The 21,443-nt window shown below is 42.1% G+C and overlaps 1 protein-coding gene across 2 annotated transcripts in view; it reads right to left on the bottom strand.

The window, feature by feature from the left end:
- LOC121573758 (seizure protein 6-like) overlaps positions 1–21,443 on the bottom strand; it is a 321,488-nt gene that overhangs the window by 18,981 nt on the left and 281,064 nt on the right. For both annotated transcript variants that reach the window (XM_041885985.1, XM_041885984.1), the window contains exons 10-11: positions 13,901–14,097; positions 12,759–12,953 (exon numbers count right to left, since the gene is read on the bottom strand). In XM_041885985.1, coding sequence (XP_041741919.1) covers positions 12,759–12,953; positions 13,901–14,097 — 392 coding nt within the window. The remainder of the gene's footprint in view (positions 1–12,758; positions 12,954–13,900; positions 14,098–21,443) is intronic.

Below are 21,443 nucleotides of genomic sequence, written 5' to 3'. Positions count from 1 at the left end.
GCCACTCTTTCGTAAAGCCCAGCTCTGTGGAGTGTATGGCTTAAAGTGGTCCTATGGACAGATACTTCAATCTCCGCTGTGGAGCTTTGCAGCTCCTTCAGGGTTATCTTTGGTCTCTTTGTTGCCTCTCTGGTTAATGCCCTCCTTGCCTGGTCCGTGAGTTTTGGTGGGCGGCCCTCTCTTGGCAGGTTTGTTATGGTGCCATATTCTTTCAATTTTTTTATTATGGATTTAATGGTGCTCTGTGTTCAAAGTTTCTGATATTTTTTTATAACCCAACCTTGATCTGTACTTCTCCACAACTTTGTCCCTGACCTGTTTGGAGAGCTGCTTGGTCTTCATGGTGCCGCTTTCTTGGTGGTGCCCCTTGCTTAGTGGTGTTGCAGACTCTGGGGCCTTTCAGAACAGGTGTATATACAGTCGTGGTCAAAAGTTTTGAGAATGACACAAGTATTGGTCTTCACAAAGTTTGCTGCTTCAGTGTTTTTAGATATTTTTGTCAGATGTTACGATGGTATATTGAAGTATAATTACAAGCGTTCCATAAGTGTCAAAGGCTTTTATTGACAATTACATTAAGTTTATGCAAAGAGTCAATATTTGCGGTGTTGACCCTTCTTTTTCAAGACCTCTGCAATCCGCCCTGGCATGCTGTCAATTAACTTCTGGGCCACATCCTGACTGATGGCAGCCCATTCTTGCATAATCAATGCTTGGAGATTGTCAGAATTTGTGGGTTTTTGTTTGTCCACCTGCCTCTTGAGGATTGACCACAAGTTCTCAATGGGATTAAGGTCTGGGGAGTTTCCTGGCCATGGACCCAAAATGTATATGTTTTGTTCCCCAAGCCACTTAGTTATCACTTTTGCCTTATGGCAAGGTGCTCCATCATGCTGGAAAAGGCATTGTTCGTCACCAAACTGTTCTTGGATGGTTGGGAGAAGTTGCTCTGGGAGGATGTGTTGGTACCATTCTTTATTCATGGCTGTCTTCTTAGGCAAAATTGTGAGTGAGCCCACTCCCTTGGCTGAGAAGCAACCCCACACATGAATGGTCTCAGGATGCTTTACTGTTGGCATGACACATGACTGATGGTAGCGCTCACCTTGTCTTCTCCGGACACGCTTTTTTCCGGATGCCCCTAACAATCGGAAAGGGGATTCATCAGAGAAAATGACTTTACCCGAGTCCTCAGCACTCCAATCCCTGTACCTTTTGCAGAATATCAGTCTGTCCCTGATGTTTTTCCTGGAGAGAAGTGGCTTCTTCGCTGCCCATCTTGACACCAGGTCATCCTCCAAAAGTATTCGCCTCATTGTGCATGCAGATGCACTCACACTTGCCTGCTGCCATTCCTGAGCAAGCTCTGCACTGGTGGTGCCCTGATCCCGCAGCTGAATCAACTTTAGGAGACGGTCCTGGTGCTTGCTGGACTTTCTTCCGCGCCCTGAAGCCTTCTTCACAACAATTGAACCTCTCTCCTTGAAGTTCTTGATGATCCGATAAATGGTTGATTTAGGTGCAATCTTACTAGCAGCAATATCCTTGCCTGTGAAGACCTTTTTGTGCAAAGCAATGATGACGGCACGTGTTTCCTTGCAGCTAACCATGGTTAACAGAGGAAGAACAATGAGTTCAAGCACCACCCTCCTTTTAAAGCTTCCAGTCTGTTATTCTAACTCAATCAGCATGACAGAGTGATCTCCAGCCTTGTCCTCGTCAACACTCTCACCTGTGTTAACAAAATAATCACTGACATGATGACAGCTGGTCCTTTTGTGGCAGGGCTGAAATGCAGTGGAAATGTTTTTGGGGGATTAAGTTCATTTTCATGGCAAAGAGGGACTTTGCAATTAATCGCAATTCATCTGATCACTCTTGATGACATTCTGGAGTATATGCAAATTGCCATCATAAAAACTGAGGCAGCAGACTTTGTGAAAATTAATATTTGTGTCATTCTCAAAACGTTTGACCGCGACTGTATACTGAGATCATGTGACACTTAAATAAAGTCCACCTGTGTGCAATCTAACTAATTATGTGACTTCTGAAGGTAATTGGTTGTGCCAGATCTTATTTAGGGGCTTCATAGAAAAGGGGGTGAATACATATGCACGCAACAATGTTCCGTTATTTATTTTTTAGAATTTTTTGAAACAAGTTATTTTTTTCATTTCACTTCACCAATTTGGACTATTTTGTGTATGTCCATTGCATTAAATCCAAATAAAAATCAATTTAATTTACAGGTTGTAATGCAACAAAATAGGAAAAATGCCAAGGGGGATGAATACTTTTGCAAGGCACTGTAACTCAGTAAAATCTTTGAAATTGTTGCATGTTGCGTTATGTTCTTTTTTGTGCTCTCCTAGCTGTGCCATTGAGGAACTAGAGCAAGCACACTTATAGTTGTTTTGTTTGGAACACAAGCCTGCATCCCAGCCCTCACACAATTACTGTTGTTGTTGTTGTTTACGCAATCCAAAAAACGTCCCAGTATAATTCGCAATTCGCAATCCGGATCAGGTGGGCATCATTTGAAAGCCTGTTCTATTGCCAACATGACTAGCTAAGTTATAAAATATGATATTACAGTTTTGGGCTTTCACAATGCAATTCAGGGAAACAGATCATACTTTTGGTGCGCATAGAAAGGAGTCATGAGCGCATTCAGGTGCGTGTGCCCCAGCGAATTGTCTTCACAATAGACAAACATAGGCACATTCTGTTCAGAACAACCAAGCATATGACGCCATGTCATCTTGTAACTGTATTTTTTTATATTAATACTTTATTTTTTATTGTGATTTATCAAGGGGTGTCACGCCCTGACCTAGAGAACTCTTGTTGGTTGGGTCAGGGTGTGAGTTCAGTTTGAGATCTATGTTATTGTATTTCTATGTTGGATTCTAGTATTTGTATTTCTATGTTTGGCCGGGTGTGATTCCCAATCAGAGGCAGCTGTCGCTCGTTGTCTCTGATTGGGGATCATACTTAAGTAGCCTGGTTGCCTACCTTAGTGGTGGGATCTTGTTTGTGTTCTGGTTTGGCTTGTTGTGAGTATAGCCCATAGGACTTCACGTTACGTTGTTTTGTCAAGTGTTTCTCTTCATTAATAAATATGTACGCATACCACGCTGCATCTTGGTCTGACCCGTCTCTCAACGATCGTGACAGGGGGTACCGAAGCACCCTCAGCACCCCTACTTCCCGCGGCAATGTCAAAGCGGTATTTATTATAATCCTCAATGTCTCATCTTTAAAAATACATAGAATCTTCTTAATTTACAGCATTTCCCTCACTCATGACAAAACATTAGCAAAAGTTGCCCAATTAGAAATAGCAGGAGGGATGGGGCAACTTCTTGTTGCTCGAGGTGCTCAAATTCAGAATTTCTGTCAGTCAAAATCCATACAGCGCTGTGAAGAGCCAGAGAGCTCTGATGTCATGTATAGCAGATACTGTGTTCCCATTTAGGCATTTATTAGTGCTTAAATCTGCCATTTTCAACCCGTATACAGTTACGAGTGTAAAGGGCTACAGCTTTTTCATCAAACTTTCCTATAATTATTTTTATGTCAGATGGTCCAGCACCATCCTCAGACAATTGCTTTCGTTTTTGTTATAATTCTCATTTCTGGAAAAGGCTTAAAATAAAGGTTAAAATCCAGGTCATGTGACATGATCAACCAAAACACAGTACCCTACCAAAGGTTTGTTGAGGTGTATCGTTGCCTCCTGTAGCTCAGTTGGTAGAGCATGGTGCTTGCAAACGCCAGGGTTGTTGGTTCGATTTCCACGGGGGGCCAGTATGGAAAATGTATGCACTCAATAACTGTAAGTTGCTCTGGATAAGAGCGTCTGCTAAATGACTAAAATGTAAATGTGTATGCAACATGTTCTCTCACCTGTAGGGGGCAGTTAAACAATTTGAGTTTTATGTTGCTCAATAGACCCCTTTAGCAACAGATTTCAGACAGCCATTACATTCACACTAGTGGTTTATGAATGCCATTAATTAAATAATGTTCTCACTTAAAACGCCTGGTTAAATTTGGCATGACTATTGCTTTGGTGTAGCAGTGGCTGTAAAACCATGTGGTACTAAAAATGAGTAGCCTGACATTTCATTTTGCTCTGGGTTTGATAACACAGTTTATCATCTGCCTTTCTAGACAATGGCTGCAGGTAGGCTTCTTTAACATAGCAAACTGATACAACATGACATTGACATGTCAGCCGGTCCCATGGACAAGTAACAGAGGGGTGAATGAGGGATTGAATGGGTGAAAGAAATATACATATTTATTTCTGGAGTCTGAAGTATATTGAGGTCTGGCAACGTGATGGTTTTTATGGTACTATTTCATTTATCACTACAATTTAATTGCTTTGAATATTTCATTTATTTTCTAATGTTAATAGTATATTTTTGACAAATCCTTAGTTTTTTGTTTTACATACAGAGGTGCCTTGTTGCAATAAATTAATTTAATTCCTACTGTACATCCATTTCCTCTCTTCCTTTTTCAATTGAATGCATGGTAAAGATCAAGTGTAACAACGTTCAGGTAATTATCAAGGTCAATGTTTTCTATTTTAAAAGTAACTTAATTACTTTTACTCTGAGTACTTTTTAAATGAGCTACTTTTTACTTTGACTTGAGTAGTGTTTTTTACACCAGTAATTTGACTTCTGCTTGAGTAGGATGTTTCAATACTCTTTCCAGCTCTGCTCGTTGTATCCACTATCTCTGTTTAACCAATTGTCTGCTGTCTATCCAAATACAATTTTACACTAAACAAAAAATACAAGATGGAAGCAGGTGAAAAAGGTAACTCAAATAACCAAATTCAACCTAGCTCATTTCCGATTCATACGAAATGTTTGACTACAGAGGCAGAAAACTGTACTTCAATGCTATGATACTCCCCCACTTAACATACTGCTTGTGCAATACACTGACACGTGTTGTATTCAAGATCCTAAATGGCCTGGCTCCCCCTCTACTTAGAACTTTAATCAAACAGAAAACCCAAACCCATGGCAGCAGATCCACAAGGTCTGCCATGAGGGGTGACTGTATAGTTCCCTTAAGGAAAAGCACCTTTAGTCAATCTGCTTTCTCTGTGAGAGCTTCCTATGTCTGGAACACACTGCCATCAGACACACACACAACTGCACTACCTATCGCACTTTCACAAAAAACATAAAGACTTGGCTAAAGGCCAATCAGACTTGTGAACATAATCCCTAGCTGTGTATTGCCGCTTTCCATGTTATCGGTTGTCTGTGGCTTGTGTGGTATGCAAACACATTGTTGCTTTTATGTATTTTGTTTTGTTGCTTTTTGTGCTATTGCTCTGTCTGCGTGCTACGTGTTGCTTGTCCTATGTTGCTCTGTATGTGCTCACTGCTCATTGTTTGTCTGTATTCTTATTGTAATTGTTTTTAATAACCTGCCCAGGGACTTCGGTTGAAAATTAGTCGGCTGGCTAAAACCATCACTTTCACTGAAACATTGATTTAATTTGCACTGTTCCTGTAAAAAAAAACTCTAACTCAAACTCAAAATGTGTAGGCCTACTGGTACAATCTTGTCTCTTATCTCTTAAAGGCTATGGGAGACAATGTTTATAAGGGGAAGAGAATCATGGTTAGTTCCATTCTGGGAGCTTCCCACTGGGCACAAACTGGTTGAATCAGCTTTGTTTCAATGTAATATTTCAACATATTGTGATGTGGAATCTATGTTTAAAATACATTGGATTTGCAGTCCTCAAACTGTTGTTTTTATGGTGAACTTTTTACCACAGGATTATGTCATCATTGTGACCAATTTTCAACATATACAAATCTTGTATAAAATATGTTGAATTTGTACCTTTGAAACAACGTCAGATTTTCAACATTATATCCACTATCAGAAAAGAACAACAATAGGCTGGGCAGCAACTCCTACTAGAGAGTTGATCGACAGCTATTAATTTGGTCTCCCATCCAGGGTTTTAACTAAGCCCAGCCCTGCTTCGCTTTGATATTTGCTATCAAAGTCACTCCAAAGAGTAGGTTTAACAGAGTAAATTAAAATGTAACCATACTTTATAAGTATTTAGGCATTTGCAAAACCATCAAAAGCTATTGTTTCAATTCAACCCAGGGTTAAACTAAAAATAGACATATAGGCCTAGGGTTTCAAGCTTTGGTTGATTTTAAATTTAATCTTCAAGTTAATCATTAATATGTTGGATTCACATCTCCATCTCAACCAAAAAATATATGTTAAAGAATAGGACTAAATCAAATCAAACTTTATTTCAAGTGCATTTCAAGTTTGATTAAATTGGATTTAGTCCTATTCTTAAACTTAGATATTTGGGTTGAGATGGAGACGTGAATCCAACATATCAATTATGAATTTGTAGACAAACTGGATATAGAATTTTGTTTGGTTGTCAACTCAACCAAATATCAACATTTTAATGAATATCTTCTGCTTGGATAGTTCCATCTGTGCCACTGACTTAGTCTGGTTTTAATTCTAGTTTGTCTGCAAATTAATGTTGGATTCACATCTCCACCTCAACCAAAAATCTAAATGAAAGAATAGGACTAAATAAAACTTTAAATGCACTTTAAATTAAGTTTGATTTGGTCCTATTCTTTAACTTTGATTGTTGGTTGAGATGGAGACGTGAATCCAACATATAAATTACTACTTTGTAGACAAACTGGAATTTGTTGACAACCAAACACAATTCAATATCACTTTTGCAATACAGTAAATAGCTTATTAATTTGTCGACAAATTAACAAACGATATGTTGAATTCACATCTCCAACTAAACCAAAAATAAAAGTTCAAGAATAGGATTAAGTCAGTGGCTCAGATGAAACTATCCAAGCATTAGATATCCTTTTTAAATGTTGATATTTGGTTGCATTGTCAACCAAACACAATTCAATTATCTTTTAGGAATACAGTAAATCTTGCAAACTAATGTAACAGTAGTTATTCAACCTTAAAACGAGTAACACATCCATGGCCACATTTTGAGGTTAGGGTAATGTAACTGTAAATATCTTCTTATGTAATCATAGAAAGCATGCATGTTCAAAATAGTTCACAGGTCTGTGGAGATTGGTATAATAATCTTGAACAGAATTGATCACACTTTTTAAATGTAACCTCAACTGCAATCCAGGTCATTGGGTTGTGCTATTAGATGAAGCACAGTGGTAACACACTGCCATTGTATTCCCATTTGAACTTTGTTGTGCTTTTAAATGGTTGAAAGCATAGTGATAACACATTTGGATTTCAACAAACTTCTGGCTGTCTTTTTGAGTGGGTGAATAAAGATTGAAATCTCATAGATCAACATCTCAACCAAATATTTACTTACTCTCACTTTCCATCCGTTAACTAAATATACTTTCCTGCAACCCGCCTCACCCAATGTGGAACGGATTCTATTATTTATTTTTATCCAGAACCTCTGGCTGAAACTAGCCAGCTAACTAGCTACTTGCTATTAGCCACCGTTAGCGGTCTTCACCATTGTCCGTGGCCTGCACTACCTACCAGTCAGCTCTAGCCTGGACAATTATCGGCCAGTCTGCATAGTCTGCACATCGCGCTATCGAGCCAGAGCATATCAGATTTTCTGCCGGAATCACTGGACCTTAACACCGGATCATCGCAACTAGCTAGCTGCAACCGAATGGCTGTTGTTGTTGTTGGCTAATCACCGCTGTCCGAAGCTAGCCCCAGTTAGCCTTGAGCTAGCCTCAAGCCAGGCCCATCTCCCGGCTATCTACCTCTCTGTCAACCGGACGGGACCTCCTAGTGTTGACATGGAGCCCCACCGATCCATCACGACTGGTCTCCCGACATAATCGTCTGATGTGGTTTCAACAGGCTTCCCGGTGCGACAACCACGAAGATCCATCTGCTAGCCCCGGCCCGCTAGCACACGCAATCAACAGCCGTGCCTCCTGCTCGCCTGTGGCGTAGCAGCCACTGAACTGCTCCTGGACTCACTTATTGCTATTCACTGGACCTTATGATCACTCAGCTACACAGCTGATGCCTGCTGGACTGTTCCTTTATACGGTACCCCATCCTGTTTATCTGTTTAGCCTCAGCTCATACTTTCGTCGCCATTACCAGCTGTTGTCTTAGCTCTCTCGAATAACACCTGTGATTGCTTTATGCCTCTCTCCCATGTCAATATGCCTTGCCTATTGCTGTTTCGGTTAGTTCTTACAGTTCTCTTTCACTGTAGAGCCCCCAGTCCCGCTCAACCTGCCTCAGACAGCTCCTTTGTCCCACCCCCCACACATGCGGAGACTGGCTCAATCGGTGCCTCCAGTGATGCTATCTCTTTCATCGTTACCCAACGCTTAGGTTTACCTCCACTGTACTCATATCCTTCCATATCCTTGTCTGTACATAAAGCCCTGAATCTATTCTACAACGGCCGGAAATCTGCCCCTTTTATTCTCTGTACCCAACGCACTAGAAGACCAGTTCTTAAAGCCTTTAACCGTATCCTTATTATTTTCCTCCTCTGTTCCTCTGGTGATGTAGAGCTTAACCCAGGCCCTGTAGACCCCAGTATCACTCCTACTCCCCAGGTGCTATGATTTGTTGACATCTGTAACTGCAAAAGCCCTGGTTTCTTGCATGTTAACATCAGAAGCCTCCTCCCCAAGTTTGAGTTATTCACTGCGTTAGCACACTCCGCCAACCCTGATGTTCTAGCAGTGTCTGAATCCTGGCTTAGGAAGGCCACCAAAGATTCAGAAATGTCCATTCCCAACTACAACATTTTCCGTCTAGATAGACTGCCAAAGGGGGCGGAGTTGCAATCTACTGCAGAGCTCTATCGTACTATCCAGGTCTGTGCCCAAACAGTTTGAGCTTCTACTTCTAAAAATCTACCTTTCCAGAAATAAGTCTCTCACTGTTGCCGCTTGCTACAGACCCCTCTCAGCCCCCAGTTGTGCCCTGGACACCATATGTGAATTGATTGCCCCCCATCTATTCTCAGAGTTCGTATTGCTTCGTGACCTAAACTGGGATATGCTTAACACCTCGGCCATCCTACAATCTAAACTAGATGCCCTCAATCTCATACAAATGATCAAGGAACCTACCAGTTACAACCCTGAATCCGTTAACATGGGCACCCTCATAGATATCATCCTGACTAATTTACCCTCTAAATACACCTCCGCTGTCTTCAACCAGGATCTCAGCGATCACTGCCTCATTGCCTGCGTCCGTTATGGGTCCGCGGTCAAACGACCACCCCTCATCACTGTCAAACACTCCCTAAAACACTTCAGCGAGCAGGCCTTTCTAATTGACCTGGCCCGGGTGTCCTGGATGGATATTGACCTCATTCCGTCAGAGGGTGCCTGGTTGTTCTTTTTAAAAGTGCTTTCCTTTCCATCTTAAATAAGCATGCCCCATTCAAAATAAATTCAGAACTAAGAACAGATATAGCCCCTGGTTCACCCCAGACTTGACTGCCCTTGACCAGCACAAAAACATCCTGTGGCGTACTGCATTAGCATCGAACAGCCACCGCGATTTGCAACGTTTCAGGGAAGTCAGGAACCAATATACACAATCAGTTAGGGAAGCAAAGGCTAGCTTTTTCAAACAGAAATTTGCATCCTGTAACACTAACTCCAAAAATGTTTGGGACACTGTAAAGTCCCTGGAGAATAAGAGCACCTCCTCCCAGCTGCCCACTGCACTGAGGCTAGGAAACACTGTCACTACCAATAAATCAACGATAATCGAACATTTCAACAAGCATTTTGCTACGGCTGGCCATGCTTTCCACCTGGCTACCCCTACCCCGGCCAGCAGCTCTGCACCCTCCGCTGCAACTTGCCCATGCCCCCCCGCTTCTCCTTCAGCCAAATTCAGATAGCTGATGTTCTGAAAGGAAGGTGAGGGATCAGCCCAGAACTACACGGCGGGACCTGGTCAATGACCTGAAGAGAGCTGGGACCACAGTCTCAAAGAAAACCATTAGTAACACACTACGCCGTCATGGATTAAAATCCTGCAGCGCACGCAAGGTCCCCCTGCTCAAGCCAGCGCATGTCCAGGCCCATCTGAAGTTTGCCAATGACCATCTGGATGATCCAGAGGAGGAATGGGAGAAAGTCATGTGGTCTGATGAGACAAAAATAGAGCTTTTTGGTCTAAACTCCACTCGCTGTGTTTGGAGGAAGAAGAAGGATGAGTACAACCCCAAGAACACCATCCCAACCGTGAAGCATGGAGGTGGAAACATCATTCTTTGGGGATGCTTTACTGTAAAGGGGACAGGACGACTGCACCGTATTGAGGGGAGGATGGATGGGGCCATGTATCGCGAGATCTTGGCCAACAACCTCCTTCCCTCAGTAAGAGCATTGAAGATGGGTCGTGGCTGGGTCTTCCAGCATGACAATGACCCGAAACACACAGCCAGGGCAACTAAGGAGTGGCTCCGTAAGAAGCATCTCAAGGTCCTGGAGTGGCCTAGCCAGTCTCCAGACCTGAACCCAATAGAAAATCTTTGGAGGGAGCTGAAAGTCCGTATTGCCCAGCGACAGCCCCAAAACCTGAAGGATCTGGAGAAGGTCTGTATGGAGGAGTGGGCCAAAATCCCTGCTGCAGTGTGTGCAAACCTGGTCAAGACCTACAGGAAACGTATGATCTCTGTAATTGCAAACAAAGGTTTCTGTACCAAATATTAAGTTCTGCTTTTCTAATGTATCAAATAATTATGTCATGCAATAAAATGCAAATTAATTGCTTAAAAATCATACAATGTGATTTTCTGGATTTTTGTTTTAGATTCCGTCTCACTGTTGAAGTGTACCTATGATAAAAATAACAGACCTCTACATGCTTTGTAAGTAGGAAAACCTGCCAAATCGGCAGTGTATCAAATACTTGTTCTCCCCACTGTAGGTCTGTAACAGTTTGGATCTAGAGTGTCTCCATCCTGCCCTGCCTTTCGAAAGTATTTGAAAGCCAAGTTAACAAACAGATCAATGACCATTTCGAATCCCACCATACCTTCTCCGCCATGCAATCTGGTTTCCGAGCTGGTCATGGGTGCACCTCTGCCACGCTCAAGGTCCTAAATGATATTATAACCGCGATCGATAAAAGACAGTACTGTGCAGCCGTCTTCATCGACCTAGCCAAGGCTTTCGAATCCGTCAATCACCACATTCTCATTGGCAGACTAAATAGCCTTGGTTTCGCAAATGACTGCCTCGCCTGTTTCACCAACTACTTCTCAGATAGAGTTCAATGTGTCAAATCGGAGGGCCTGTTGTCTGGACCTCTGGCAGTCTCTATGGGGGTGCCACAGGGTTGAATTCTCGGGCCAACTCTATTCTCTGTGTATATCAATGATGTCGCTCTTGTTCCTGGTGACTCAGATCCACATCTAAACAGACGACACCATTTTGTATACATCTGGCCCTTCATTGGACACTGTGTTAACAAACCTCCAAACGAGCTTCAATGCCATACAGCACTCCTTCTGTAGCCTCCAACTGCTCCTAAACGGTAGTAAAACTAAATGCATGATCTTCAATCGAACGCTGCTTGCACCCTCCCGCCCGACTAGAATCACTACTCTCGGCGGGTCTGATTTAGAATATGTGGACAACTACAAATACCTAGGTATCTGGTTAGACCGTAAACTCTCCTTCCAGACTCACATTGAGCATCTCCAATCCAAAGTTAAATCTAAAATCGGCTTCCTATTTCGCAACAAAGCCTCCTTTACTCATGCTGCCAAACATGCCCTCGTAAAACTGACTATCCTACCGATCCTTGACTTCGGCGATGTCATTTACAAAATAGCCTCCAACACTCTACTCAGTAAATTGGATGTAGTCTATCACAGTCCCATCCGTTTTGTCACCAAAGCCCCATATACTACCCACCATTGTGACCTGTACGCTCTCGTTGGCTGGCCCTCACTACATATTCGTCGCCAAACCCACTGGCTCCAGGTCATCTATAAATCACTGCTAGGCAAATCCTCGCCTTATCTTAGCTCATTGGTCACCATTGCAACACCCACCCGTAGTCTGCGCTCCAGCAGGTATATCTCACTGGTCATTCCCAAAGCTAACACCTCCTTTGGCTGCCATTCCTTCCAGTTCTCTGTTGCCAATGACTGGAACGAACTGCAAAAATCTCTGAAGCTGGAGACTCTTATCTCCCTCACTAACTTTAAGCATCAGTTTTCAGAGCAGCTTACCGATCACTGCACCTGTACACAGCCCATCTGTAATTAGCCCACCCAACTACCTCATCCCCATATTGTTATTTATTTTGCTCTTTTGCACCCCAGTATCTCTATTTGCACATCATCTTCTGCACATCTATCATTCCAGTGTTAATACTAAATTGTAATTATTTCGCACTATGGCTTATTTATTGCCTTACCTCCATAACTTACTACATTTGCACACACTGTATATAGATTTTCTATTGTGTTATTGACTGTACGTTGTGTTTATCCCATATGTAACTCTGTGTTGTTGTTTTTATCGCACTGCTTTGCTTTATCTTGGCCAGGTCGTAGTTGTAAATGAGAACTTGTTCTCAACTGGCTTACCTGGTTAAATAAAGGTTAATATAAAAATAAAAAATTACTAAAAGGTCCATGTTGAAATGAAGTGGTGTGCCCAGTGGGTTGTTATTTCCTAGCTCACCTTTCTCACAGCTTGGCATGTCTCCGCTCCACGTCAGGTCCCACTGGCACATGAGGATCTCAGAGCCCTGCACCTCGTAACCTGGGTAACACTGGTAGGTGACCACTGTCCCGTGGATCAGGTCTGGGTGGGAGGTGCTCTTCCAGCCATTGGTGATCTCTGGCAGCTCAGAGCATGTGTCGTTCCTGGGGACCTCTGTGGGTGGGGAGCCAGGGGCCAGGGTAGGATGGAGGGATTTGGAGATAGAGGGGAAAGAAGAGAGAATGAGCAGGGGATGTTGAGATGTTATCTTTGTCAAAAATCTGCACATGGGTTATCCATTAATCTGAAAAAGAAAGTACATTTAAATTTAAATTATACTGTTTGATTGCTCTAATGATATAGACTTATCAAATCTACAAATCGGTTGATTTATACACAGCAAGTAAAGCCCAAATGCTATGACTGTACTGATATGCATGGTTGATAAAACATATAAATTAGAATTGAGTTCAGCAGCACAGCAGTGACAGGCACAGGGAATCCAGTGGTGCGTTCTGCATGTGAATTAGGCTCTGGCGTGTGAAGAGCATGCCATCAATTTGCAGTGATTGCACACTGCACTGTGTGCCAGCCAGGGGGAGGGCAGTGGGTGGTTTGGCACTACGCATTCTGCCCTTTTCTTCTTTCACTATGGCACACACGGCTGGGGGTGCAGCACGCAGCAAATACAGCTGATGTAGACAAAGCGCGCCACATAATTGTGTTTTTGTGTTTGATGTCCCATAATCCTATGCACCTGTGGCCGTTCAGAGGGAGAAGACAGCAGATAAAGCCCTGCTTTTCATCGTGTATCCTGCCATTCTCTCTGCATGGTATTACTTTGTATTTAGTAATAATCTCCCTCTCTAACTGGTTGCTACCAGCAGCCTCTTGTTGGAGGCTCTCTTTTCAGCCAAGGAAAAGTTATATATATTTTTTGCCTGTGATAGTAAAAAAAACAACACTGAATTCTGTGTACTGTATAGACAATTTTGCCACAGCCAGGAGAAGGAGGTTTTATTTTTTTCTATCAAGCCATCTTCCAAGGATTCTTCCATTAAAGTATTTCTCAGAAAACTGTGTGCAGGTACAACTAAACAGTCTGAGTAATAATGTCTCACCAAAGAAGTGGACCACGAAGCCGTTGCCGTAGCCGTAGATGTTGGTAGCAGGGTCCGACTGGAACTGGATGGTGACATCAGCCATGGAGGTGTAGAGCTTGAAGCGAGGCCTGGTGCCACTGTACTGACCCAGGATGTTAGCTGTTAGGTCATCACCGTCGTAAAAGGTCAACAGATCATTCTTACCCACATTGAGCCTGCAAGGAGAGGGAGAGGCAGGAGTCAGTCAACACATCTGACAAACAGAGGGTCTAATTTATATCTGCATATATAAGAACAAAAGAGTAACAGAGCACACATCACAGCAGAGGAATGTTTAATTTTCTCCAAAAGGTGACTCCTGAAAAAGTATACCAATTCATTTCGCGTGTTTCTGTCAAAATACGACTGCAGAGAACTGTCAGGGAGGGAGGGAGACGTCTTGCAGGGAAATGTCAGAGCTTTATGGGAAATCTAAATTCTGTTTGCACTGGATGGATCTGATGTGATATAAACACGAAATAATTCAGCAGTAATTTTTATTTTATTTTATTTTTTGTATTTTTTTAGGGGGTAGATCAGCTTTAATATTGCACATAGATTGTAACTTCCATCAATGTAATTGTCTGCATCGTAAATATATATATATACAGTGCTATGAAAAAGTATTTGCCCCCTTTCTAATTTTCTCTACTTTTGCATATTTGTGATACTGAATGTTATCAGATCTTCAACCAAAACCTAATATTAGATAAAGGGAACATAAGTGAACAAATAACACAACAATTACATATTTATTTCATTTATTTCATAAACAAAGTTATGCAACACCCAATTCCCCTGTGTGAAAAAGTAATTGCCCCCTTACACTCAATAACTGGTTGTGCCACCTTTAGCTGCAATGACTCCAACCAAATGCTTCCTGTAGTTGTTGATCAGTCTCTCACGTCGCTGTGGAGGAATTTTGGCCCACTCTTCCATACAGAACTGCTTTAACTCAGTGACGTGTGGGTTTTCAAGCATGAATTGGGTGTTGCATAACTTTGTTTATAAAATAAATATGTAATTGTTTTGTTATTTGTTCACTTATGTTCCCTTTATCTAATATTAGGTTTTGGTTGAAGATCTGATAACATTCTGTATCACAAATATGCAAAAGTAGAGAAAATTAGAAAGGGGGCAAATACTTTTTCATAGCAAGTATTTGATACACTGCCGATTGTGCAGGTTTTCCTACTTACAAGGCATGTAGAGGTCTGTAATTTTTATCATAGGTACACTTCAACTGTGAGAGACGGAATCTAAAACAAAAATCCAGAAAATCACTTTGTATGATTTTTAAGTAATTCATTTGCATTTTATTGTATGACATAAGTATTTGATACATCAGAAAAGCAGAACTTAATATTTGGTACAGAAACCTTTGTTTGCAATTACAGAGATCATACATTTCCTGTAGGTCTTGACCAGGTTTGCACACACTGTGCAAACCTGGTCATAGACTGACCCTAGTCATAGACTGTTCTCTCTGCTACCGCACGGCAAGCGGTACCGGAGTGCCAAGTCTAGGTCCAAAAGACTTCTCAACAGCTTCTACCCCCAAGCCATAAGACTCCTGAACAGCTAATCATGGCTACCCGGACTATTTGCACTGCCCCCCCACCCATCCTTTTTACGCTGCTGCTACTCTGTTAAGTAAGTACTTATGCATAGTCACTTTAACTCTACCCACATGTACATATTACCTCAACTACCTCAACTAGCCGGTGCCCCCGCACATTGACTCTGCAACGGTACCCCCCTGTATATATAGCCTCCCTACTGTCACTTTATTTTACTGTATATATAGCCTCCCTACTGTCACTTTATTTTACTTCTGCTCTTTTTTTCTCAACACTTTTTTTGTTGTTGTTTTATTCTTACTTTTTTTGTTTAAAATAAATGCACTGTTGGTTAAGGGCTGTAAGTAAGCATTTCACTGTAATGTCTGCACCTGTTGTATTCGGCGCATGTGACCAATACAATTTGATTTGATTTGATTTGATTTGCAGCAGGGATTTTGGCCCACTCCTCCATACAGACCTTCTCCAGATCCTTCAGGTTTTGGGGCTGTCGCTGGGCAATACGGACTTTCAGCTCCCTCCAAAGATGTTCTATTGGGTTCAGGTCTGGAGACTGGCTAGGCCACTCCAGGACCTTGAGATGCTTCTTACGGAGCCACTCCTTAGTTGCCCTGGCTGTGTGTTTCGGGTCGTTGTCATGCTGGAAGACCCAGCCACAACCCATCTTCAATGCTCTTACTGAGGGAAGGAGGTTGTTGGCCAAGATCTCGTGATACATGGCCCCCTCCATCCTCCCCTCAATACGGTGCAGTCGTCCTGTCCCCTTTGCAGAAAAGCATCCCCAAAGAATGATGTTTCCATCTCCATGCTTCATGTTTGGGATGGTGTTCTTGGGGTTGTACTCATCCTTCTTCTTCCTCCAAACACAGCGAGTGGAGTTTAGACCAAAAAGCTATATTTTTTCTCATCAGACCACATGACCTTCTCCCATTCCTCCTCTGGATCATCCAGATGGTCAATGGCAAACTTCAGACGGGCCTGGACATGCGCTGGCTTGAGCAGGGGGACCTTGCATGCGCTGCAGGATTTTAATCCATGACGGCGTAGTGTGTTACTAATGGTTTTCTTTGAGACTGTGGTCCCAGCTCTCTTCAGGTCATTGACCAGGTCCTGCCGTGTAGTTCTGGGCTGATCCCTCACCTTCCTCATGATCATTGATGCCCCACGAGGTGAGATCTTGCATGGAGCCCCAGACCGAGGGTGATTGACCGTCATCTTGAACTTCTTCCATTTTCTAATAATTGCGCCAACAGTTGTTGCCTTCTCACCAAGCTGCTTGCCTATTGTCCTGTAGCCCATCCCAGCCTTGTGCAGGTCAACAATTTTATCCCTGATGTCCTTACACAGCTCTCTGGTCTTGGCCATTGTGGAGAGGTTGGAGTCTGTTTGAGTGTGTGGACAGGTGTCTTTTATACAGGTAACGAGTTCAAACAGGTGCAGTTAATACAGGTAATGAGTGGAGAACAGGAGGGCTTCTTAAAGAAAAACTAACAGGTCTGTGAGAGATGGAATTCTTACTGGTTGGTAGGTGATCAAATACTTATGTCATGCAATAAAATGCAAATTAATTACTTAAAAATCAGACAATGTGATTTTCTGGATTTTTGTTTTAGATTCCGTCTCTCACAGTTGAAGTGTACCTATGATAAAAAATTACAGACCTCTACATGCTTTGTAAGTAGGAAAACCTGCAAAATCGGCAGTGTATCAAATACTTGTTCTCCCCACTGTATGTATATATATATATATATATACACACACAGCTGTGGAAAAAATTAAGAGACCACTGCAAATTTTTCTTAAATCAGCATCTCTACATGTATGACAGCCATTCCATTCCAGTGTCTGTTGAATTCCAACACAGGCACACCTCATTCTACTGAATTAGGTACTGATTAGGTGATCACATTAACCACATTTTATTTAACGAGGAAAAGTATAAAAACCACTGCTGTGGTCATCACTATCCTCTTGCAATAGGACCAGCTGAATGGCAAAAACAGTGCTAATAGTACTTCAAAAGAAATATTAATAAATAACTAAATATTGGCCATGCCAAAAGAGTTGAAAAGGAAAGTTTTGAGTGAGGAAAAGAAGGGTTCAAAAAGAATGGCAAACAGCAGCTGGGGTGAAGTGCACGGCGAGGACGGTTCGAAACAGGCTCCTAGGGGCAGGGCTGAAGTCGTGCAAAGCTAGAAAAAAGCCCTTAGCCTGGCTCTTCTTTGCTTCTCATTGATTGAGGTTTGCAAAAGACCATAAGGATTGGACTGTAGAGGACTAGAGTAAGGTCATCTTCTCTGATGAGTCCAATTTTCAGCTTTGCCCAACACCTGGTCATCTAATGGTTAGACAGAGACCTGGAGAGGCCTACAAGCCACAGTGTCTCGCAACCACTGTGAAATTTGGTGGAGGATCGGTGATGATCTGGGGGTGCTTCAGCAAGGCTGGAATCAGGCAGATTTGTCTTTGTGAAGGACGCATGAATCAAGCCACGTACAAGGTTGTCCTGGAAGAAAACTTGCTTCCTTTAGCTCTGACATTGTTCCCCAACTCTGAGGATTGGTTTTTCCACCAGGACAATGTGCCATGCCACACAGCCAGGTCAATCAAGGTGTGGATGGAGGACCACCAGATCAAGACCCTGTCATGGCCAGCCCAATCTCTAGACCTGAACCCCATTGAAAACTTCTGGAATGTGATCAAGAGGAAGATGGATGGTCACAAGCCATCAAACAAAGCCGAGCTGCTTGAATTTTTGCGCCAGGAGTGGCATAAAGTCACACAACATCAATGTGAAAGACTGGTGGAGAGCATGCCAAGACGCATGAAAGCTGTGATTGAAAATCTGGGTTATTCCACCAAATATTGATTTATGAACTCTTCCTAAGTTAAAACATTACTATTGTGTTGTTTAAAAATGAACATTAACTTATTTTCTTTGCATTATTCGAGGTCTGACAACACTGCATCTTTTTTGTTATTTTGACCAGTTGTCATTTTCTGCAAATAAATGCTCGAAATGACAATATTTTTATTTGGAATTTGGGAGAAATGTTCTCAGTAGTTTATAAAATAAAACAAAAATGTTATTTTTACCCAAACATATACCTATAAATAGTAAAACCAGAGAAACTGATAATTTTGCAGTGGTCTCTTAATTTTTTCCACAGCTGTGTGTATATATATACAGTGAGGGAAAAAAGTATTTGATCCCCTGCTGATTTTGTACGTTTGCCCACTGACAAAGAAATGATCAGTCTATAATTTTAATGGTAGATTTATTTGAACAGTGAGAGACAGAATAACAACAAAAAAATCCAGAAAAACGCATGTACATTTTTTTATTAATTGATTTGCATTTTAATGAGGGAAATAAGTATTTGACCCCCTCTCAATCAGAAAGATTTCTGGCTCCCAGGTGTCTTTTATACAGGTAACGAGCTGAGATTAGGAGCACACTCTTAAAGGGAGTGCTCCTAATCTCAGTTTGTTACCTGTATAAAAGACACCTGTCCACAGAAGCAATCAATCAATCACATTCCAAACTCTCCACCATGGCCAAGACCAAAGAGCTCTCCAGGGATGTCAGGGACAAGATTGTAGACCTACACAAGGCTGGAATGGGCTACAAGACCATCGCCAAGCAGCTTAGTGAGAAGGTGACAACAGTTGGTGCGATTATTCGCAAATGGAAGAAACACAAAATAACTGTCAATCTCCCTCGGCCTGGGTCACCAAGCAAGATCTCACCTCGTGGAGTTGCAATGATCATGAGAACGGTGAGGAATCAGCCCAGAACTACACAGGAGGATCTTGTCAATGATCTCAAGGCAGCTGGGACCATAGTCACCAAGAAAACAATTGGTAACACACTACGCCGTGAAGGACTAAAATCCTGTAGCACCCGCAAGTAGCACCCCCCTGCTCAAGAAAGCACATATACAGGCCCGTCTGAAGTTTGCCAATGAACATCTGAATGATTCAGAGGAGAACTGGGTGAAAGTGTTGTGGTCAGATGAGACCAAAATCGAGCACTTTGGCATCAACTCAACTCGCCGTGTTCGGAGGAGGAGGAATGCTGCCTATGACCCCAAGAACACCATCCCCACCATCAAACATGGAGGTGGAAACATTATGCTTTGGGGGTGTTTTTCTGCTAAGGGGACAGGACAACTTCACCGCATCAAAGGGACGATGGACGGGGCCATGTACCGTCAAATCTTGGGTGAGAACCTCCTTCCCAGCCAGGGCATTGAAAATGGGTCGTGGATGGGTATTCCAGCATGACAATGACCCAAAACACACGGCCAAGGCAACAAAGAAGTGGCTCAAGAAGAAGCACATTAAGGTCCTGGAGTGGCCTAGCCAGTCTCCAGACCTTAATCCCATAGAAAATCTGTGGAGGGAGCTGAAGGTTCGAGTTGCCAAACGTCAGGCTCGAAACCTTAATGACTTGGAGAAGATCTGCAAAGAGGAGTGGGACAAAATCCCTCCTGAGACGTGTGCAAACCTGGTGGCCAACTACAAGAAACGTCTGACCTCTGTGATTGCCAACAAGGGTTTTGCCACCAAGTACTAAGTCATGTTTTGCAGAGGGGTCAAATACTTATTTCCCTCATTAAAATGCAAATCAATTTATAAGATTTTTTACATGTGTTTTTCTGGATTTTTTTGTTGTTATTCTGTCTCTCACTGTTCAAATAAACCTACCATTAAAATTATAGACTGATCATGTCTTTGTCAGTGGGCAAACGTACAAAATCAGCAGGGGATCAAATACTTTTTTCCCTCACTGTATATACACATACATATACACATACATATACATATACATACATACATACATACATATATATATATATATATATAGATATCCTTTTAAAAAATATATTTATCTTTATTACTTTCCAACCCCACCGCCCCTTCCCTAATTGGAGTAAACTAGTGTACAACAATGCTTAGGCCTCTACTTCCAGCTTATACATACTATATACATTTTATGGACACAGTCAATTTTACAATAATTCTAATTTGTCTCTGTTTCCTCTGACTCCACAGAGCTCTCTCTCTCTCTCTTCAATGAATATGTACTGGAAGATGTATTTGCTGAAGTGAAAGTATAATGATAACTCACAATTCCTCATTGCCATTCACTCAGGGGGAACTACATCGTTTATCCCCATGGGAAAATTAGATTGCTGAATAATGCCTATACTGGTTAACTGTTGAGTGGTATTGATAGATGGTATATAGAGGTAAAGAGCCTCAAACTGGAGAGGTCCTAGACAGGGTCACATGATTGAGAGAATAAGATACATGGGTAGCCTATTATTCATACTAAGAAAAAGAAAACTGCATCATAAGAAGAAAAGAAAGTAAACAATGGAAGAAGACCAGGTGCTGAAGGAGGATGGACTCCATCTGAGCAGGTCATTGTATAGATAAATACTGTCATTACATCAACATCAGGAATAGGCCCTGTTTTCCATTGTCATTGCTGCAATGTATCTCCATGATGACACACACATAAAACCTGTCACAGCTTGACTTGGGGGCTCAGCTGCCTCAGCCTAACTTCTGAATTCATTAACCTTTCCAAACAGAGGACTTAGACTCATTGCCCTCTCTCTTTCTGGAGCAAGAGCAAAGCCTGACCTTTATTCAAAGAAGAAAGAGGAGAAAGAATGGAAAAATAAGCAGTGAAAAACTCTGGTCCCCATAGATGATTTCAGCAGAGAAAGCTCCAGTGTTCAGTGTGCAACCAGGAGCAGGTGTCAGAATAGCTTTGCAGATGTCTGTGCGGCCCACGGATGGGCCATATTAATATTCACAGCCTCTGTGTAGGAGAGCACGTAAAAGGACAAATCCACCCAAAACCACTCATTCCTATAATTTACAGTGTTAAATAACACTAATATGTGAGAACATTATATTTCATTTTG

This window comes from Coregonus clupeaformis, chromosome 9 (genome assembly GCF_020615455.1).
Source record: "Coregonus clupeaformis isolate EN_2021a chromosome 9, ASM2061545v1, whole genome shotgun sequence".
Lineage (NCBI taxonomy): Eukaryota > Metazoa > Chordata > Actinopteri > Salmoniformes > Salmonidae > Coregonus > Coregonus clupeaformis.
The sequence above is the reverse complement of the archived record's forward strand: the minus strand, read 5'-3'. Positions and strand labels throughout refer to the sequence as shown.